The sequence below is a fragment of the Xyrauchen texanus genome, chromosome 11, assembly GCF_025860055.1.
Source record: "Xyrauchen texanus isolate HMW12.3.18 chromosome 11, RBS_HiC_50CHRs, whole genome shotgun sequence".
NCBI lineage: Eukaryota > Metazoa > Chordata > Actinopteri > Cypriniformes > Catostomidae > Xyrauchen > Xyrauchen texanus.
Window position 1 is genome coordinate 42,290,533 of NC_068286.1, and position 23,799 is coordinate 42,314,331.

The 23,799-nt window shown below is 40.8% G+C and overlaps 1 protein-coding gene across 9 annotated transcripts in view; it reads right to left on the reverse strand.

Moving 5' to 3' along the window:
* The window catches only part of LOC127651753 (sorbin and SH3 domain-containing protein 2-like), a 113,059-nt gene that overhangs the window by 15,265 nt on the left and 73,995 nt on the right, over positions 1–23,799 (reverse strand). For 8 of the 9 annotated variants that reach the window (XM_052137748.1, XM_052137750.1, XM_052137749.1 and 5 more), the window contains 6 exons: positions 16,404–16,608; positions 16,193–16,307; positions 10,958–11,041; positions 6,669–6,725; positions 1,010–1,056; positions 36–196 (listed from right to left, as the gene is read on the reverse strand). In XM_052137748.1, coding sequence (XP_051993708.1) covers positions 36–196; positions 1,010–1,056; positions 6,669–6,725; positions 10,958–11,041; positions 16,193–16,307; positions 16,404–16,608 — 669 coding nt within the window. The remainder of the gene's footprint in view (positions 1–35; positions 197–1,009; positions 1,057–6,668; positions 6,726–10,957; positions 11,042–16,192; positions 16,308–16,403; positions 16,609–23,799) is intronic. The other variant, XM_052137751.1, reaches the window with a different exon arrangement.

Here is a 23,799-nt window from a genome sequence, read left to right on the forward strand (position 1 = left end):
TATTGCCAGTCTATTGTGAGTTTGTCTGACTTTACCTTTGACTCTGGAAGGTGAGGAGGGGGAGGAACGTATGGTAGGCTTCTTCAGTGTATGTGCTTTATGTGAGTCCAGAGGGCGGACATTCTGTTCACTTCCTGTGTTGGCTTGAGTGACAGATGGCTCTGACTTTCGTCTTTTCCTATAGTCACTTGCAGGACTACAAATCCCCATTCAGAAAATAAAAATAACCATCCAATAATAAGTAAATGATGATCACTCACGATTAGAACATTAGCGTTATATCCATACAGATAAGATTACAGTAAAGTAATTAATCTTAAACAGCCTAAAATTAGTCAACTAAGGGCATACATGCATCATTTAAATGCCTCAGTGAGTAACAAACACTCCATGCATTCATAAAAACAGTATTACAAACTATAAATTAGCAAGCAGTTTTTGCCATTTTGACTAAGGAGTGTGTAACAGTATCCAGAAAGGGTCACCTAGTGGACAAGTACATACTGTACATTGACAATGACACTATAATTACAGTGTCCTCTACACATTAAACTGCTCTTTACAATGCAGCACTTAGGGTCCTCATATCCTCTGCTGTACAGAGAGCATGTGCAATAGAGCCAAATCAAAAGCAGTGAGGTACAGATGAACTTAGAGCAGAAAGAGAGGGCCCTTCACACACATACACACAATAGTTTAAGGGTGTGAATCAGTGGATACAGACTTGTACACACAAACAAATACAATGACATAAATAAAGGGTGGAAGGGCTCTTAAAACACATGAGAAAGGGATATTTCACCCAAAAATGAAAATGAAAGAGAGTCATACAGGTTTGTAATAACAAGAGGGTGAGTAAATTATGACAGAATTAAAATTTTTGGGTGAACTGTGGCTTTAAATTAGACTGTGGATGCTTGGGTTACCCAATGGATAATCCACAAGCATCTCTCTTGAAAAATGACAGTGTGAAAGTGAAAAGCAGAAATAAGAAAAAGCACAAGCTTACCTTGAGGGCCTGTCAGGCCGTTCGGCAGACGAGAGATTGAGGGATGACTGAAAGAGAGCAGACAACAAAAGGGAAGAGTGAGTTCCATGGAACAAAGAAGCATAACGCTACTCTCCCATCCTGTACCACACTCAATACCTTCCCCCTGCATGCGCAAAGACAGCCGTGACCGACAAGGGTTCCACATATCTCTTTCCCACCTTGAAGGACTGTGGAAAATTAACTTTAACCCCCTGCTAGAATGAATGAGGGCTAGGGCCCCATGGTAACCAAAGAACAAAAAAAGCCAGCAAACAAAACAGTATGGATCCAGAGAGGCTGCTCGTGGTACCATAATAAGCCTTGTTTATTATGCCGTCAAAGGGCGGACGCCTCTGCCACTGACACTGCCAGGGGTGAATTACAACAAATCTGAACACAATACAGCAATCTGTTGTGTGTGTGCTGCCTTATCCATGTCCGACTTTGATCAGAGAAAAGAAAGGAGGGGCAATTGTTGACAACGGTAATTATATAACACAATAAAACCCATTGTAGGTCAGAGCTGAATTAAAAACAAAGTACAGTCACCGAAAAAGTGAATTTCTGTACAAAGTGTATTTTCATTCAACAAACTACAAAAGGAATTATACATGAAAATCTTCAAATATCAACATCACAGTGTGACATGAAATGATATGCATATATCAAGACTGTGTGCATTTATGCTCAAGTCAGCTTCCTAAAAAGTTCCCTATCTGTCACTCACTCGACATTGTGTCTATGTAGTGACACTAGGGGTCACACTTGGGAGCCCCAAACACCTCTGTTATTTGAGAAAAGGCCATTGAGAATTGGCGAGTGGCATTTGCATGCCACTCCCCCAGACATACGATTATTAAAGGAACCGGCTTGCAGCCACTCATTCAGATTTGTCCTTCGGAGCCGAGCGGTGTTGAAGAAATCCACCAGCATTCCATTCACCTCTGAAAGCGAAAGTGTAAAAATGGCTGTTAGATATATGGCGCATTACAGTGGGTTCTCTCTTTCCATTTATTGCTGTCCTTAAAAAAGGGTGTGATTATTATCTCTCTCTCTGATGGCCCCGCCCGAGGTGTCCTCACTTAGCGAGGTCACACGGCGCACTGTGGGCGAGGGGAGTGACCATGGCCCCGTAGTCACACTGAGACAGCGTTCGTGGGTGGCTCATGTTCTAACTTCAAGAGTGCGGCCATGGCAATGTTGAGATTACAGCTTTCTCTCTTCCATAGAAAGAAGGCCACTCCAGCCGCTCCCCATCCTGGTCCATCTGCTTATATTAATAAGGCCAATGGTGGTTAGCGCTGGGGGAAATTTGCGGGCTTTAATGGGAGCATTTCCGCCGAGTTCAAGGATGGGTCAGGTGGTGGGCTTAATGTCTCATTCGGGGCTCAGGAGGAGGATGAGCTCGCGATCACAACATCAGAGAGCGGGCTGCTACAGTCGGACACGGAGGACTCAGCGTGACTCCCACCTTCGGGTGTGGTCGCCCAGCCTGAGGCCATCGCAGAGCTGGTGGCCATGCTTGCCCGGGCTGCCACAAGCGTCTGGCTTAAGTGGAACCCTCCACCCTACCCTGAGCCCTCGTGCCTCGATGACTGGTTCCTGGGCTCAGAGTGCCGCTCACAGCAGTGCTCCGCCCCAGTTCCATTCCGCTCTCACTACCCTTGAAATTGGGGCAGCCAGAGGGTACATGGAGCAGGCGATTGCGGTGCACCTGTGCCTGCAAAACGCAGCCACCTGTTGGAATCGCCCTGGTCTCCCATCCATGGCCTGTAAATCCACATCGTCCTTGACGGCCAAGGCTTACAGTGCCGCTGGACAGGCCACCTCTGCCCTGCATGCCATGGCCCTCCTTTGACGCCCCCATCACTCAAGGTGGCTGTTCGGCAACATGGCCGATTAAATTGCCACAGCAGTTCTCGGCAGTCAAGAAGCAGACAGTGGCACATCCTGCCCCTGCGTGATTCCTCTTCTGCCTGCAAGCATTCAAGATCCATTATCCAATCTGCTCAGTACCCCGTCTACTCGTCGTTGATGGCGTCTGCCTGCAGTGGTACCGGCTCTGCCACAGCCTGAGCCGACATCTTAGCCTCAACATAGAGACTCCCGCAGGAAGTTGACGGCCCCCGTCCGCCGAACCATGCTTAAGCGGTTGTGACGAGCCATGAGGATGCTCAGCCTCCTCCCCATCACTGACCGGTCCTATGGTGGACATGCAGAGGTAGGTAAGTGCTCTAGCGCTTTTCTCAGCACAGCCACGGGTTCGGGACACAAGGCTCCCCAACATGGCAGTTCCTGTTCCGCCCAGCCATGAGGCCCCATCTGCAGGTACGTCAAATGCAACTGTCCCTTTGGTGCCCCTCACTCGGAGGTTGGAAGCGTGGCTAGCACTCTCCAACCCATTGTGCTGACTGTCCAGGATGATCTGACTTGGCTACACGATTCAGTTCACCAGACGCCCGCCCAGGTTCAATGGCGTCCGTTTCACCTCAGTAGGAGGTGAGGATGCCGCTGTCCTGCGTTTGGAAATCGCAGTAGATCTACAGCCCCTACTTCATTGTACCAAAGAAAGGGGGTGGGCTGTGGCTAATCTTTGACCTGCGAGCACTAAATCAGGCCCTGCACAAACTCCCGTTAAGGATGCTGATGCAGAGGCACATTCTGTCATGTGTCCGACATCAAGATTGGTTCGCAGCGACCTGAAGGATGCGTACTTCAATGTCTTTATTTTGCCCCACACAGACCATTTCTTTGGTTTGCTTTCGGGGGCTGGGCATATCAGTACAAGGTCCTCCCCTTCAGTCTGTCCCTGTTGCCTCACGTCTTTATAAAAGTTGCAGAAGCAGCCCTTGCTCTGTCTAAGGGAAGTGGGTGTCCGCATCCTCAATTATCTCGACGACTGGCTGATTCTAGCTGAGTCAAGTGAGAGAAGTGCAAGCTCTCTCCGGTGCAGAGCATCTCTTTTCTTGGGATGGAGTTAGACTCGGTCACTATGATAGCGCGCCTCACAAATGAGCACATCCTGTCGGTGCTGAACTGCCTGAAGTCATTCCAATACCTTTGCAAGATTTTGTGATCGCCGGGTTGAGCCAGTTTCGTCCCGTGTGTTGGCAGTTATGAACAGGTAAGTTTGCAGGCAGCTGGCCAGGTTTACCACTTGCACACAGTGCCTTTCCCCTCCCCAAGTGGAACGTGCACTTTTTCACCTACGTGAGTTCCCAAGCCCGGTGAACCCTGGCTGTCTTTCCTCCTCAGCCCTGTGGCAGGCGAAATTTTATGCCAAACCCAGTACTTGCGTTAGTACGCCCTGCACTAGGATAGGTGCTCCACATGTGCTGGTTGCCTGTGGTAACCCCATGTTATGTATTTTCCACGGTACAGTTTCCCTGATGGTAAACTGTCTTCCCTCGGGCAGAGCCTCCTCTGCCACCAGTTGCCGTGTTTGTAGAGCTCCTCCCCTCCGGGTAGGATGTACCGCGGGGGCTTCTTTCCACATGTGTACTACTGGTTGGTAAGTCCATGTGACATATTCTCCACATGTTAACCTCCCCTTCAGGCAGGATGTGATCTCCGCAGTGTCTTTTCCCCTTGGGAAAAAGAACACCTTCCCCGACGCGAATACATCTGGCCCCAGCTAAATGATTTTTCTGTGTTAGAAAAACAATCCTGCCCCCCCCCCAACCAGTCCACGTAACACAGTTCAGCTGGTTGTGGTGTTTTGTATAGAGAACCCTAGTGTCTCTAGATCAACACAACGTTGAGTGAGTGACAGATAGGGAACGTCTTGGTTACTGTTGTAACCTCTGTTACCTGCTGGAGGGAACGAGACGTTGTGTACCACTTGCCATAACACTGATTTACCTGCTGAAATGGCCGGGACTCTGTCTCGGCTCCTCAGCACAAACCTGAATGAGTGGTTGCAAACCAGCTCTTTTTATACCCGTATGTGTGGGGGAGTGGCATGCAAATTCCACTCGCCAAATCTCATGGGCCTTTTCTCAAATATCAGAGGTGTTTGGGTCTCCCAAGGGTGACCCCTAGTGTCACTACATTGACAACATCTTATTCCCTCCATCTGAGAATGGAGGTTACGTTTTATAATTTGAATTCAGATTATGAAGGACAAAATACAAAACATTAAGCTAATATAATGGCATGTTCATGATTATAGTTGTATTTCTTAATTTCAGCATGATCAAGAATTCCATAAACTCCATAAACTCTTTATTCCATAAAATAAAGTTGTTTTTGTTCATTTTAAACTAACAGTGTACAAAACTTATTAACCTTGGTTAATGTTAATTTTAACATATACTATTGGACAAATTAAGAGATGCATTATGAACTAAAATTAAACTATAAACAACAGTAATTAATAAAATGTTAATGTAATTTAAAATAATTCATAAATTAAAATGAGCTATGATTAATTAATGATGTGAAAATATTATTCATTGTTTGTTCATGATACCTAATTTATTAGCATAATAGAACATTTTGTAAAGTGTTACCCTGTTAACTACCCTATAAATTCACTGAAAACAAAGTAAACTAACAAAATTTTTTTTAAAGTGCATATGCAAAGTGGTGTGATGAACTTGCTGCTAAGATAAAAACTCTGAACATATTAGTTAATTATTAATGCACATAGGCTTTCTGAATTCCTCCAATTATACTACAAGGTTTAATATTGGGTCTTGTTCATGAATGAATTAGAATTTTTGATCAAATGTCATCCCAGATGTGTATGGCTTTCTTTCTTCAACACCACACAAACAAAGATTTTTAGAAAAATATCTCAGCTCTGTAGGTACTTACAATGCAAGTGAATGGTGAACTGATCTTTGTTTCTCCACAAATCACATAAAGGCATCATAAAAGTAATCCATCCATCCATTCCGGTGGTTAGATACATATCATTAGAAACGATATGATGGGTGTGGTTGAGAAACAGAACAATACAGTCCTTTTTTACTCGAAATCCCTACTTTAACTATAACTTTCAGATGTGAAAGTGAAACTAAACTGGCACCACATGTGATCTTCAGGCTTAAAGTGAAAGTTAAAGTAGAGATTTTGAGTTTTTATCTGACATTTTGAACTATTTCTCACCCTCACCTATTATATCACTTCTGAAGATATGGATTTAACCATTGGAGTTTTATGGATTACTTCTGTTTCCTTTCTGTGATTTTAGTTCTGATCACCATTCACTTGCATTGTATGAACCTACAGAGCTGAGATATTCTTCCAAAAATCTTCATTTGTGTTCTGCAGAAGAACGAAAGTCATACACATATGGGATGACCTGAGGATGAGTAAATGATGAGAGAATTTTCTTTTTTGTCATTTGTACTCACTGGCGTAAAGATATAATCGCAGAAATTGTGACTGAATGAATAAATGAACAAATCTTTATGGTGAACGATTCAAAAGACTTGATTCACTGAGAAGAATCAAAATCCCCATCGCCAATATTGGGAAGGCAGTAGAAATGATGAGCAGAGAAGAATAAACGATGGGGCAGGAGAGGAGCTCAAAAGAGAATGGAGAAGAAGGACAGATTCAAAGTATGACAAACTGAAATGTACAACAGCAAACTGTACGGAATGATGGATGGACAGCAGGGTAGATTTACCTGCGCCACAGCATGTGTGGAGTAGTCAGGATTATAATCCAGCCTCTTTTTAGGAGGCTAGATGCCCCGCCACCCGAGAGAGCGAACAGCAGCAGAGGTAGAGAGGAGTGAAGATGAGGTGGAGAAGCAGGTGCGTCATGGGAAAAAAGACACATGTGGAGAGAGTAACGATATTAGGGCATGGAGAAACCAAGAGATCACACAGAACACACACAGATGCGCAGTGTGTAAAATAAAGGGTGAATACTAAGAAGACTCATCTTTGTTCAAAGAAGGATCAGAGTCATGCTTTACCTTACCTACATTGTGTGTAACACAATGCCACTTGTGTGTATTGTGTTATACACACATTGGTGATCTGGCAACTACATAAGGCCAACAAACTTTGTAGATGTTCTGCTTGTTTACTCATTGTGGCAGCAAACTCAACTAGTAAACAAGCCAGGAAGTGTAAGAGGCGTAAGAGAAATACAGCTCACAAAACAAAAACATTGTAGTCTATTGGAACTGGAGGAACTGTGCATAATACCTCATTTCTGAACATATAGCCTGAACAAGCAGACTTTTATTTGAGGCGACTTGCGCTGCATTTGCGTTATATATTTTATCAGTCCATGTGCTTTCTGGGAACAGAATTTGGCTTTTTTAGTGCCATGTCCTGCAACGTTCTCCAGAACTATTATACATTCAAATCTATTTATTATTTTTAAAAAGAGACATTGAGAGTTTTCTGCACAGGTTCTTCAGCTGTAAATAAGAGCAGGCTTGTTGTGTGATACTGTAAAACAGCCCAAGCGAATCATTTAAAACAGTGTTTCACATCTGTAAATTAAAGGAATCTTACAATTTTAAAACAAGTTAAGCTCAATAGATAGCATTTGTGGCACTATATGAATTCCACAAAAAATGATTTCAACTCATCCCTTTTATATACAGGTGCTGGTCATTAATTAGAATATCATCAAAAAGTTGATTTATTTCAGTAATTCAATTCAAAAAGTGAAACTTGGATAATGTATACATTCATTCCACACAGACTGATATATTTCAAGTGTTCATTCCTTTTAATTTTGATGATTATAACTGACAACTAATGAAAAACCCCCAAATCAGTATCTCCGAAAATTAGAATATTGTGAAAAGGTTCAATATTGAAGACACCGGGTGCCACACTCTAATCAGCTAATTAACTCAAAACACTTGCAAAGGCCTTTTAAATGGTCTCTCAGTCTAGTTCTCAGTCTACACAATCATGGGGAAGACTGCTGACTTGACAGCTGTCCAAAAGACGACCATTGACACCTTGCGCAAGACACAAAAGGTCATTGCTAAAGAGGCTGGCTGTTCACAGAGCTCTGTGTCCAAGCACATTAATAGAGAGGCGAAGGGATGGAAAAGATGTGGTAGAAAAAAAGTGTACAAGCAATAGGGATAACCGCACCCTGGAGAGGATTGTGAAACAAAACCCATTCAAAAATGTGGGGGAGATTCACAAAGAGTGGACTGCAGCTGGAGTCAGTGCTTCAAGAACCACCACGCACAGACGTATGCAAGACATGGGTTTCAGCTGTCGCATTCCTTGTGTCAAGCCACTCTTGAACAAGACACAGCGTCAGAAGCGTCTCGCCTGGGCTAAAGACAAAAAGGACTGGAATGCTGCTGAGTGGTCCAAAGTTATGTTCTCTGATGAAAGTACATTTTGCATTTCCTTTGGAAATCAAGGTCCCAGAGTCTGGAGGAAGAGAGGAGAGGCACAGAATCCACGTTGCTTGAAGTCCAGTGTAAAGTTTCCACAGTCAGTGATGGTTTGGGGTGCCATGTCATCTGCTGGTGTTGGTCCACTGTGTTTTCTGAGGTCCAAGGTCAACGCAGCCGTCTACCTGGAAGTTTTAGAGCACTTAGTGCTTCCTGCTGCTGACCAACTTCATGGAGATGCAGATTTCATTTTCCAACAGGACTTGGCACCTGCACACAGTGCCAAAGCTACCAGTACCTGGTTTAAGGACCATGGTATCCCTGTTCTTAATTGGCCAGCAAACTCGCCTGACCTTAACCCTATAGAAAATCTATGCGGTATTGTGAAGAGGAAGATGTGATATGCCAGACCCAACAATGCAGAAGAGCTGAAGACCACTATCAGAGCAACCTGGGCTCTCATAACACGAGCAGTGCCACGGACTGATCAACTCCATGCCACGCCGCATTGCTGCAGTAATTCAGGCAAAAGGGGCCCCAACTAAGTATCGAGTGCTGTACATGCTCATACTTTTCATGTTCATACTTTTCAGTTGGCCAATATTTCTAAAAATCCTTTTTTTGTATTTGTCTTAAGTAATATTCTAATTTTCAGAGATCCTGAATTTGGGATTTTCATTAGTTGTCAGTTTTAATCATCACAATTAAATGAAATAAACATTTGAAATATATCAGTCTGTGTGTAATGAATTAATATAATATCCAAGTTTCACTTTTTGAATGGAATTACTGAAATAAATCAACTTTTTGATGATATTCTAATTATATGACCAGCACTTATATATGTATATATATAAACTGTTACAGAACAACACTTACAATGGCAGTGAATGGGGCCTGTCCACAAACAGTTTAAGAAGTATAGCCACAAGACATAAACATTATAAACATTAACATGGCTTTAGTGTGATACATTTGCTTACTAAACTTATCTGTGAATGGTTTTATCCAATATTACAACTTCATGGTCATGTTGATAACACCGGTAAACCCTATAATTTGCCCTAAATCACAACAAAATCATGTATACACCCATAATGTTTATGTACTGTGGCTTTACTTATGAATTTTAATGTTTATGGACTGGCCCCATTCACTTCCATTGTTCCAACTGTAACCGCATTATTTTTTTTGCTTGATTTTAAATAAGTACTGGATAAATGAAATTATGTTTTTGTGGTAAGCAACATCATGCTGCAAATGCTGCTGATAGAGCTTAAAGGATAGTTCACCCCCCAAAAAAACCTCATTATTTACTCACCCTCATGATATCCCAGGTGTGCATGACTTTCTTTTTTCACCAGAACACATTTGAAGGAAAATATAAAAATGTCTTAGACCAGTAAGTCCTTAAAATGTAAGTGAATGTTGATTTCTCTTTTAAAGCTTCAAAAATCACAGACAATCAGCATTAACTTCCTCCATACGACACCAGCTGTTAAGTTAGTGTCTTCTAAAGCGTCACGATCGCTTTGGTGCGAAAAAGATTGATATTTAATTACTTTTTAACTCTAAATAATGCTTCCGGTGAGCAGTGGTACACACATGTGATGTAATCGCATTGGCATTTGAAACACGTGAGAACTGAGGCAAGAGTATCACAGCCGGAAGAGCAGCGCTGTTTACAAGTGAGAAGGAGGAACACTGTACAGTAGCTTGGTTGGTTTTGGTTTAAATTTGTATTGATCAGTTTCTTTACTCACAATGGTGTGTTTGCGTGCTCATCCTGGATGTCTAAACCGAGTGGGGAACGCGAGATTACATCTGTATCCATGGCAACGTGAATACGTCACACGAGAGATCGCTTGGACTCCACCCTCTCGTTAAATGTTGTATTATAGTTAAAAAAGTACTTAACTATTGATCTCTGTGATTGTGATTGTGTCACAGTTGTATGGATGACGTTTATGCTGACATTTATGATTTTTGGAGCTTCAAAAGAGACATTTCCATTCTCTTGAATTTTAAGGACATACTGGGCTAAAAAAACAAAAACTAATTATCTTCAAATGAGTTTTGATGAAGAAGGAAAGTCATACTACACCTGGGATATCATGAGGGTGAGTAAATAATTAGAGAATTTTCATTTATGGGTGAACTATCACTTTAACTTCCATTGAACCTGAAACATTCCTTTAAGACTATAAATTATACCCATTCATCTAAAAAGAATGTTGTACTATATGCCGTAAACAGCACTTTTTTGGTTAGAGTTTCTTGACATATTAGCCTTGGGGTTCATCATCAAACATACAATTTGTGTGTGATGTTTCACCCACTGCGGCTAGCATTGTTATTTGTGCAAGTTAAGGTGATGTTAAATGCCATTTTGTTGTTGTCAGTGTGCAAACACAGACTCCTTTGTTGTCCAAAAGAGAGCTTTTACAGCCAATGTGCACAACCAAAACCTGGCCACTGAACTACAAAACTACACACACTCACAAATGCTTGTCAATACACCACAGCATGTGTGTACTGGACAAGAAGATTACAGTCTACAGCATGCCAGCCTGCCACACCCTCACTCAACTTACCGGCCGTCCAAACTCCAACTCGGAAAAGAATTTAAACCAAGGCTCGTTCTCTAAATCTATGTCATCTGGGTTTAAATCAAACGTCTGGAGTAAGAAGTTACATAGAAGAAGAGAGGAAAGGAGAGAAGATAAAAATGAGGAGAATGAGAGAAAAATTTGGGATTCAGTGTTAAGAGGACCAAAATCTGTAGGAAGCCATAATGGGTAAAGAATAGAGGAGGACCATGCTGTAGACAGGGTTGGGGAATAATGGAATACATGTAATGGGAATACGTATTTAAAATACAAAATATAAGTAACTGTATTCCACTACAGTTACAATTTAAATAATTGGTATTTAGAATAAAGTTACATTCAAAAAGTATTTGGTTTACTGATGAGAATACTTTGCATTTTATTGCCATTTGTTTCATTTAATATTTAGTCCTATCAGATGAAAAACATTTATACATATAAATGATGCGATAAAATGCATTTGAACAGAGGTGAAACAGTTTCTTATGATGTGTTAAATTCATATGAGCAGACAGAGAAGTAAGTTTGGAGCAGAAGAAATAGAAATAAACCTTGTGTAAATTGTCAGATTTACGCTAAGCTAAAATGCTATTTCTTGTCATTTTACATGCGCGTTACCAGACACGATCATATTTTTTTATCAAGAAAATTCACGTTGGATCATAATTTCATTTTTCTAGTAAGATCCTTGATATTAGGGCAAAAATCGTATTCTTGATAATAATTTTTTTATTGTTTCACTGTAAAAATATCTAAAAATCCTTAAAACAAGATCAATTTGATTGATCTTGTTTTAGAAACAACACTGCATAAGATATTTATGTTTTTCAGAGAATGTGTTTTTAACATGTGTATTTTGTCTTAAAGGGGTCATGACATGAGAAACCAAATTTGCCTTGATCTTTTGGTATATAAGAGGTCTTTGTATCATTAAAACGTCCTGCAAGTTTAATATTTTAAGACGTCCTCCCCATTCTAAACGAATCATTTATTTAATCAAGCTCAAAATACAGCTCGTTCTGGATTCATGGTTAGAAGTGACGTGTCGGTTAGAAGTGACGTACCAGCGTTTGCATATGACCGCCTCCAGCACAAGATAACTACACTTTAAGCGCAAGACAACTCACGCTCATTTCAGTATCGCCGTCGCCTCACAAGTGTTCAGTCGATGGACAGCGAGCTCTGACAGAGACTACTTGTGCACAGGAAAATTACGATGCCACACAGATGTGCTGTTCCTGGCTGTGGTCAAACAAAACCTCTGAATAAGCTGCCGAAAGATCCAGACGTCAGGGAAAAATGGATGCAGTTTATTTTTTGAGGATGTCCCAGTCACGGCAGTGTTAACTTAAGCGTTTGTTCTGTACATTTTAAGGATGACTGTTTTGAGAACAAATCTCAATATGATGCTGGCTTTGCCAGAAAACTGTTGCTCAAAGATAAGTCCGTGCCGACTATTCTGGGAACAACGACGACGCAAACTGTAAGTAATCTATTTTAAACTTTAAACTACTTTTTAAAGCGCAATTTCATTCATTATGAATAATCACAGTGTTTTTACTTAGTTTACTTGCATATTGTTCTGGCTGGGGGCGTCAATAATTGATACATAGGCACTGACGTTAGCCAATCATAACAGTGGGCGTTAACACTGAGGTCTTCAATGGAAAACGCCCCCAAAACAGACTGTTTGAATCAGAGGATGAGAAACAGGGTGGGAAAAGGTCATAAATCACTAGATTTTAAAAGTTTTTCTTAAAAAAAAATATATTAATACTATAATTGCACCTAAGGGAACATAATAATACAATAAAAAAAAACATGTCATGACCCCTTTAATGTACCGGCAGTTTTTATAGTCAAAACAAGTGAAAAAAATCTACCAGTGATGAAGAAGTAATACAAAGTATTTAGAATACATTACTGACCTTGAGTAATCAACGGAATACGTTACATATGAAATTTTACAGCATGTATTCTGTAATCTGTAGTGGAATACATTTCAAAAGTTGGTGTAACTCTGGCTGTAGATAAGGAGGTAACGCTTAACACATCATCACATTCTCTCACATATACACACACATATACCACACTGTCAATTCATAATGTACAATATTAAAGACCCCATGAAATGGTTTGACAAGGACAGATTTCTTTCCTGTGTTAATGCATTACCTACTGAACCAGGAAGTTGGGGTAGGACATAACAAAGGGCTCAACCCTTTTGGTAAATAGCCAATAGTCTTTAGTTTACTTTATTGCCACACTCGCACACTGCTGCACTATTCTATGGCATTTAGTAGGGCTGTGCGGTGTGGCCAAGGATATTATCACGATATTCTTTTTCAGATTTGCACATTGCACTTTTATATTTTTTATTTCCAAGTTGGCAGAAGAATTTTTTTTTAATCCTAAACAATCAAAAAAACTTTATAAACTATAATCACTGGCTTCCGGTAATGGCCGTCCACGTTCACTGGCTTCCTCTATCCTCTGCGCTTCCGCGTTCGCTACTTCTCATCGGAGCTTACACTACGTCTGTGTCATACACCGAAACTCAACTCCCTCGTGAACGTGGGGACGACCATTACCGGAAGCCAGTGATTACAGTTGGATAAGTTATAAATATGGATATTTGTCTTACAAATACTTATCGCTTCAGAAGTTCTTTATTAACCCCCTGGAGCTGTATGGATTACTTTTATGATGGATGGATGTGCTTTTTTGGGCTTCAAAATCTAATATACCATTCATTCCAGTTATAAAGCTTGGAAGAGCCAGGACATTTTTTAATATAACTCTGATTGTGTTTGGCTGAAAGAAGAAAGTCATATACACCTAGGATGGCTTGGGGGTGAGTAAATTATGGCAAACTTGATGCAAATTCGGCACAATTTTTTTTACAAGTTGCGACAAACACGTCATTATTGCCAAAGATTTGCTGCAGGTTCTCCACTACTGGTGAAGAGCTGCAAACTTTTGCCAAGCACTTGCGCTGAATCACAAGCTCATTTACATGTGAAAATAATGGGTAGCAAATTTGTGGCAAGTTTGCTGGCTAGTTTGCCAGAACTCTAGATTTTTCGTAAGGGAACCCTCAACCTAGCCATCGGTGGATTTAAAATGTAATATTAGGGGGAAAATGCAACATTCCAAATCGCAATGATTATGCAAATAGATGACTTCCTGGTTTCAATGCTGGATGCAAACCCAGGTCTCCCATACTGCTGTTGCAGCACACTTACGGTTGTGCCACAAGGTCTGATGGCAGACAGCGCTAATCAGTGAGTCGGCAATATGTGGCTGATCCTAGGGTACTAAAACGTTTGAAAACAATATGCCGACTTCCTGTGTGATAATGTGGGACTAAAAGCCAAAAATATCTTGTTTTGATTACATTAAGTCAAAAACAGAAGATGTACATCTCTGTTTTGTCCAAAAGAGGGACACAAATTGCTTCCTCTGTCTCTCTCTCTCTCTCTCTCTCTCTCTCTCTCTCTCTCTCTCTCTCTCTCTCTCTCTCTCTAACATCTTTTTCTCTTCCTCCAGCTATGACAGCACATGCTGAGAAAGCTGCCCACTCTTTTTGCCAGCTGGGACATCTCCCACTGCCACATCCAGTGCATTTCTGCTGAGGGCAGTGCTATTATTCACCCTTCTGACATTTCTGTTCCATTGTTCCTTATGAACCAAGCCCCTGGGTATAGCTGCACATCTTTGTCTGACACCCTTTCAGCTTTTTACATCTACATTGCAAAATGAATAGTTCAATAAACACTAAGGAAACAACTTGAGCCATTAAACAATTTTATTTTATAATGTAAACTGTACCTTTCTAATGTCTTCTTCTTAATCTATTATATGAGGAACATTCTGTGTACTGTGCAGTGTAACTGACATGCTGCTTATGCACACCAAATTCTCACATGGGATCGATTGGTATCTATTTGCCTTTTTGTCTTTTGTGCTCATGTCTATCTTTTGCCACTTTCTCTATTACACAGTTACATATTGCGAATGACAGGGAAGTATTGAGCAGAAAACAGGGTGAATAGGATTGGGACATGTTGCAGGCAAGATTCAAACCTGCATTATCCATGTTAATACCAACGCTTCTTATTTCACAAACATGCATGCTAACCACTGCACTCTGAGCCATTACTTTTATGGAAAGTATTTTGGGGAAATACAAACAAGCACACCAAAATAACAATCATTCTGACAATAAATCACACTGGTCCTACCGTATCAACAAAACCACCAATGGAAAATAAAGCTGGCAACAAACACTACAATTCTCATGATAAGCAAGCGCATGAGAAAACAGTTTAAAGCTGTGTACAGTTCCATTATCAGGTCAAATGGTCCATGACACTGTGAGGGAAACCCAACCTAAGCACTCCTCCAATTAGCAGGTAAGAAAATGTACATCTGACACTGTAACAAACATTTGGTCAGGTAACCTAAAAATATGGTACTTTGTGTGGTAATATCTAAATTAAGTGTTTTTATTACAGTATATTTGTTTTTGTTTTTTTTATGTACTGTAACTAAATCAACCTGACTACATTAGATGTACCTGTATATACATGGTAAATGGTCTGCACTTATATAGCACCTTTTTAAGCCTTAACGGTATTCAAAGAGCTTTACACTGTGACTCATTCGCCCATTCACACACACATTCATACACCAATGGCGGCAGAGCTGCTATGTAAGGTGCTAGCCTGCCATTGGGAGCAACTTGGGGTTCAGTGTCTTGCCCAATGACACTTCGGCACGTGGAGTCGTGTGGGCATTTATATACATGTACAATATACCTACACATTTCATTTATAAAGCTGAAATTCAATTTGGCATGAGTACAAACATTTAAGTTGCAAGTTTCTATTTGACTGAGTGATACTATAGGCCTGTTTCTTGGACACAAATTAAGCGTTGTACTGGGCTAAACATATTTTTAAAGACGGGGCAGTTTAATGTTGAACAATGCCTAATCTGTCTAGGAGGCTGACCCTGTATGATTGATTCTGTGATTAAAAAGACCAGACCAGCAGTTCACTGAATAAAACTGAATTATTTTTAAATGAAGATTACAACGACTCCAACTGAAATGCCTTTAGACCTTAAAAGTTATTTGATGATTTGTATCCCAGTTTTAATGGAACTAATGAATAACAATCACTTGAATAAAATGATTTTATTGATAGTCTCACTCACTGGCCTTTCCTGCTCAAGAATGGAGGATTTGCCTGGTTCATACTCAAAGATGCTCCGTGGCTCTGCCCGGTATTTACGCGTGTCCACTTTACGATCTGAAGGACCCCACTCATTTCTGCAGATTGGGACAGCCCAAAGAGATAATCAGAACCACTCAGTGATCAGACGCCTGTGAAACAGAACATGTAATACATGAGGTCATGTGTCTTACGGGTCGTGTGAAAGCTCCTTCTCTTTGTCCATGTCTCGCGAGCGGAGCTGGAGGAGTGAGGGCATTGGAGGGGGTGGTGGGGGCACAGGTGATGGTGAGAGCTCCCTATGGGCAGCACCATCTGGAGTTTCTGAGGTATTTCTGGAAAGAGGCCGGTAGGTGTGTGTTCGAGGGGGAGGGTGGACAAGGACAGTGGTGTTGTTGTCTAAAGGAAGAGGCATAAATATCATATTAATATGACAAATCAATGAAATTATGTATAGCTGTAATTTAGAGACTGAACACAAATGCAGTAAAGAGATTATATTTAATACTTAATCTTATAATTAAAATTAGTCTGAAAACTCTTGCATGTGCAGGATTTAGACATGGATAAAATTGTCTTAGATTTGAAGCAGGTGGATAATTATTTCAAGTTCAGTCATAAAAACTCTATTTGACACAGGCTCTTTAAACGTAATCTATTAGCTATTCAACTTGCGTATTACCTCTTTGTCTAGCATTGAAAATACCTCAGTTGTTGTCAGGTAATCTGCTCTCACAGCAGCACACTAAGATAATTTTCACATTAAAAACCCTCATCCTCCCCAGCACCACGGGTCTAGATCAGCTTCAGGGGGATAGCATGTATTGGATGTCTAGATCAGCAACAACACATCTTACATGCTTGACATGCTATCCCCCTGAAGCTGATCTAGAACCGTGGTGCCCGTATGTCTGTATATGTTCTTAACAGTAGCAAGTCTTCAACCTTGCCTAACAGCAGCAGTGCCATAGTCAGATCTAGTCCACAAGACATAATCTTGCTTGTCATCAGGATTGAGATGCGATTAATTAAAAAAGTTTAACACGTTAATTTTTCTAAATCGTTTTTTTTTTTGTAATTTGTACTAACAAATAAATGTAATCAGAAATGTAATCCAATTACATCAGTATGAAAGTAATATAATCAGATTACTTTCCCTTACTTTTGGATTACCACAAGGGCAAAAATGTAAATAAAGCCAAGATAAAATCAGTATGATCTCTAAAACACTAAATTATGCCTTGAATGCAAACAGAAAATGTTTGAGTAATATTATAAATACTGTTGCAGCTGTTATTATATCTAAGGAAAAGAAACATGGACACTGCACCCTACCAAGAAAACAGAAAATGAGCTGTTAATGTAGAACAACTCTTTATTTTTAAAGAAATAAGTTGTGTTCTCTGTCTGCTACAGCAAAATAAAATGTCCCATAAAGCAAATATAATAAGAACAGATACACTGAATTATGTCTTGGTTAACATTAAACTAAATCTTACAGGATAGACCTCAGATTCAAAAACACTGCGAAGTTTAATTCTGCCATGTATTGCAGTTAGTGTGTATAGGCAATTGTTTGCTTATTGTATTCATTTACTTAAGACTGTATTCAATATGTAGATCAGATGTTATCATCCTCATTATCATTAGTATTGTCATAATTAAATGCTGGAGAGTGGCTTTCCTCTGCTTGCTCATGATCAAATATCACTAGCTAACAGTTTATGGTTGATTTCTATGTTTCTGTTTCTGTTTAAGTAGGATTTTAAAGGGGAAAAAAGTTTTGATTCCAAAAAGAAAACAAAATCTAGTTTTAAAGAATAGATCAAAACAGATTTAAACTTTTTGTGTGACTTTCAATTACATACAGGTGAAACTCGAAAAATTAGAATATCGTGGAAAAGTTCATTAATTTCAGTAATTCAACTTAAAAGGTGAAACTAATATATTATATAGACTCATTACAAGCAAAGTAAGATATTTCAAGCCTTTATTTGATATAATTTTGATGATTATGGCTTACAGCTTATGAAAACCCCAAATTCAGAATCTCAGAAAATTAGAATATTACATGAAATCAATAAAAAAAGGATTTTAAATACAGAAATGTCGGCCCTCTGAAAAGTATAATCATGCATATGTACTCAGTACTTGGTTTGGGCCCCTTTTGCATTAATTACTGCCTCAATGGACTTAATAAAGCACAGTGGACCAACACCAGCCGATGACATGGCTCCCCAAACCAACACAGACTGTGGAAACTTCACACTGGACTTCAAGCATCTTGGATTGTGTGCCTCTCCATTCTTCCTCCAGACTCTGGGACCTTGGTTTCCAAATGAGATGCAAAATTTGCTCTCATCAGAAAAGAGGACTTTGGACCACTGAGCAACAGACCAGTTCTTTTTTTCTTTAACCCAGGTAAGACGTTTGACATTTGAAGCCCATGTCCAGCACCCGTCTGTGTGTGGTGGCTCTTGATGCAGTAACGCCAGCCTCAGTCCACTCCTTGTGAAGCTCCCCCACACATTTGAATGGCCTTTTCCTGACAATCCTCTCCAGGCTACGGTCATCCCTGCTGCTTGTGCACCTTTTTCTTCCACACTTTTCCCTTCCACTTAACTTTCTATTAATGTGCTTTGATACAGCACTTTGAGAACATCCAACTTCTTTTGCAATTACCTTTTGAGGCTTTCCCTCCTTGTGGAGGGTGTCAATGATGGATTTCTGCACAACTGTCAGGTCAGCAGTCTTCCCCATGATTGTGAATTCAACTGAACCAGACTGAGAGACCATTTAAAGGCTCAGGAACCCTTTGCAGGTGTTTTGGATTAATTAGCTGATTAGAGTGTGACACTTTGAGCCTACAATACTGAACCTTTTCACAATATTCAAATTTTCTGAGATTCTGAATTTGGGGTTTTCATAAGCTGTAAGCCATAATCATCAAAATTATATCAAATAAAGGCTTGAAATATCTTACTTTGCTTGTAATGAGTCTATATAATATATTAGTTTCACCTTTTAAGTTGAATTACTAAAATTAATGATCTTTTGCACGATATTCTAATTTTTCGAGTTTCACCTGTATTACTAATTCCTATAAGTGTTGAACATGTTACATTTGCCAGAATGTTTCCCTCACCCAGACATTTTAACTGTTCTAAACAATAATTTAACAAAATCAGATAAATTCTTGATTTAACTTTCCAAGAACTTTTCAATTAATTTGGTATTTATGTGTACAATTAGATTACGTTTAGACAAATCATGTTAATCATGATCAGGGATGCAAAATCATGAGAAAGTCATAGCAGGACTTCCATTTTTTCCATGTATTGTTGCATTCAAAAAAAAAAATCTTAAATGATGTAGGATTAAGTACCGTTCACCTGGGGGAGGGGTAATTTTTAGTCCTGGCTAATATAGTACAGATCGCATTTGCAACCATGCAAACCAGACAGGGGATTTCTATGCCGTACCAGCAATGATGAGCAAATAATGTCATTATTGTCAGCTATTCCTGCTCCCGCCAAATGATGAGGGCCACGGATTTCTTGGAGTACTAAGGCTAACTCATTTTAACACATTTTAATATTAACAAATTTTAGCTAACTGTAACATCTGAGGTTGTTACCCATCCTACCAACCACAAGAGGGAGCCCTCTCCAGAATACTGATCTTCACCCATTTCTTCTCTGCTTTTTTCCTGTTTACTACATGTACACTCACCTAAAGGGTTATTAGGAACACCATACTAATACTGTGTTTGACCCCCTTTCGCCTTCAGAACTGCCTTAATTCTACGTGGCATTGATTCAACAAGGTGCTGAAAGCATTCTTTAGAAATGTTGGCCCATATTGATAGGATAGCATCTTGCAGTTGATGGAGATTTGTGGGATGCACATCCAGGGCACAAAGCTCCCGTTCCACCACATCCCAAAGATGCTCTATTGGGTTGAGATCTGGTGACTGTGGGGGCCATTTTAGTACAGTGAACTCATTGTCATGTTCAAGAAACCAATTTGAAATGATTCAAGCTTTGTGACATGGTGCATTATCCTGCTGGAAGTAGCCATCAGAGGATGGGTACATGGTGGCCATAAAGGGATGGACATGGTCAGAAACAATGCTCAGGTAGGCCGTGGCATTTAAACGATGCCCAATTGGCACTAAGGGGCCTAAAGTGTGCCAAGAAAACATCCCCCACACCATTACACCACCACCACCAGCCTGCACAGTGGTAACAAGGCATGATGGATCCATGTTCTCATTCTGTTTACGCCAAATTCTGACTCTACCATCTGAATGTCTCAACAGAAATCGAGACTCATCAGACCAGGCAACATTTTTCCAGTCTTCAACTGTCCAATTTTGGTGAGCTCTTGCAAATTGTAGCCTCTTTTTCCTATTTGTAGTGGAGATGAGCGGTACCGGTGGGGTCTTCTGCTGTTGTAGCCCATCCGCCTCAAGGTTGTGCGTGTTGTGGCTTCACAAATGCTTTGCTGCATACCTCGGTTGTAACGAGTGGTTATTTCAGGCAAAGTTGCTCTTCTATCAGCTTGAATCAGTCGGCCCATTCTCCTCTGACCTCTAGCATCAACAAGGCATTTTCGCCCACAGGACTGCTGCATACTGGATGTTTTTCCCTTTTCACACCATTCTTTGTAAACCCTAGAAATGGTTGTGCGTGAAAATCCCAGTTACTGAGCAGATTGTGAAATACTCAGACCGGCCCGTCTGGCACCAACAACCATGCCACGCTCAAAATTGCTTAAATCACATTTCTTTCCCATTCTGACATTCAGTTTGGAGTTCAGGAGATTGTCTTGACCAGGACCACACCCCTAAATGCATTGAAGAAACTGCCATGTGATTGGTTGATTAGATAATTGCATTAATGAGAAATTGAACAGGTGTTCCTAATAATCCTTTAGGTGAGTGTATATATAGATATGCAGTTCCATTGTTCTGTGCAAAGTATTGCCAGTTTACCTTGCCTTACCAAAAATGTTTCCATTGCCATTGTTTATTGATTCACATTATGACCATTGCATTTTTTTCTGGATTTACTGCTTTTTGGATTACCCTTTGTTTTGTTTGCCTGCTTGGACTGTCAATTTGCTTTACGCCTGCGTCTCTCTGCCTGCTGTTTTGTATTGTTTGCTTGTGTCTCTTTTATTAAACTTTCTGCACATGGATCCTAACACGTCTCCATGGCCAGTTTGTTACAGAATACTTCACCTACCATGGTTCCAGCAGAAGTCTCACAGCTCCAGGCTGCATTTGCACACCAGTGCAAGGTTTTAAAAATGTTTTCAAGACAAGGTGAACAACCTACAAGCCACCAGAGAATGTTTGACTCACTACATTCACTCACTGCCAGCTCCCCATGCTAAATTGGTAAGCTTTGTTCTACCTGACAAGTTTGATTGTTCCGCTGAGAAATACAGGTTTTTTTTACGACAGCGTAAAGGCTATTTCTCTAATCAACCTGAATAATTTAATCAAGAAATCATACAAGAACTCAATATATCATCATTCAATGAATTCCAATAAATAATATCGCCACACTTGACAACGCTCCCATTGGTACTGGTATGACCCAACAAACTGTTCCCATAACCATCAAGATTTGATTATTTAATGTGAAGACCATTTCACTAAATGTCATAAACTCACCCAATCACACTCTTATCCTGGGTCAGCCTTGGCTGGCCATCCATAACCCTTCTATATCCTGGAACCAGGGTGAGCTCATGCACTGGTCAAGTTTCTGTCATGAACATTGTCTCCATGTTGCTGTCTCCATGCCTTGTCTTACTACCAGTATTGAAAGCCCTGAATTTCAAAGAGTATGCAGAATTCAATCAAGTTTTTAGTAAAGTCAAGGCTACTCAATAAAGTCAAGGCTTATCCATTTTCATGCCCCGAGACCCTCGCTATGGAAACCTACATCGAGGAAGCCCTTCACTCCAGTTACATCCGTCCCTCCACCTCTCAGAAGCTGCAGATTTTTTCTTAATGGAAAAAAGGATGGAGGTCTGCGTCCATGTATCGACTATCGAGGCCTGAACTCTGTCACCTTGAAATACTGTTACCCACTTCCACTTATCCCCTCAGCCCTGAAAAACTCTGTGAGGCTAAGATTTATACTAAGCTTGATCTACGAAGTGCTTATAACTTCATAAGAATCAGAGAAGGAAATGAGTGGAAAACTGCATTCATCACCACCAGGGGGCACTATTAATATCTGGTCATGCCATATGGACTTGCTAACACCCCCTTTATTTTCCAGTCTTTTGTCAATGAGATTTTCAGAGACCTTGTGTGTGTGGTGGCCTACAATCACGACATCCTCATCTACTCCTAAAACAAAGAACAACACATCCAGCATGTAAGGACAGTCCTATCACATCTCCAGGAACACCAGCTATTTGTCAAGGCAGAGAAATGTGAGTTTCATTTCTCCCATACCACATTCCTAGGTTATAATACCAGCCACCAATGTGTAGAAATGGATGTCTCTAAAATCACACCAGTTACCGAAGGGCCTCGACCTTCCACAATCAAAGAACTACAGCGATTTCTGGGCTTTGCCAATTTCTACCGCCGCTTCATAAGGAACTACAGTATCATTGCAGCACCACTCGCATCATTGCTCAAGGGAAAACCCAACAAGTTGCCATGGAACAACACTGCATACAAAGACTTTGTCTCCTTCAAGTCAAGCTTCATGACTGCTCCTATACTGAAACACCCTGACCCCAATCTTCCTTTCATCATTTAAGTAACTGTGGGATTTAATACTGTGGGATTGGAGCGGTCCTGTCACAACATCATGGTACCCAAGGCAAGCTTTACATTTGTGCATTCTTCTCCAGAAAGTTAAATTCAGCAGAACGAAACTGATATGGGGAATGTCTCGGTTACTGTCATAACCTCCATTCCCTGATGGAGGGAACGAGATATTGTGTCGATGAAGTGACACTAGGGGTCACTCCTTGGAGACCAGACATCTCTTGTCTTTGAGAAAATGCCAATGAAAATTGGCGAATGGAATTTGCATGCCACTTACAGGAGCTGGAATGCATACACTCATTCAGGTTTCACACCGAGGAGCCGAGACAAAGTCCCGGGCGATTCCGTGGGTAGTTCGTTGTTGTGACAGGAGGGACACAACGTCTCGTTCCCTCCATCAGGGAACGGAAGTTTCGACAGTATCCAAGACATTCCCCTTCTGTCACTCTCTCGACGTTGTGTTGATGAAGTGACACTAGTGTTCCCTATGGAAAATGCCACAAATACTGAACTGTGTTACGTGGACTGGTGGTGCAAGACGGGCAGAGCTCTGTGGGCCTCGTAGCCAGCACACCAGGTCATCACGTAACCTACCCCAATACTCTCATATGCATCAAACAGTCCCCTGCACCTCAGGGACAAGTCGACTGCCCAAAAAATGATAAAGATGGCCGTGGACACCGAGTGTGGGGCCCAGGAAGTGAGGAAACTGCTCTTTTCTTGGGAAATTGGGTACCGCAGTCCATTGGTTGTGAGGTGAAATCAAAAGAAAATAAGGATTCTCCACT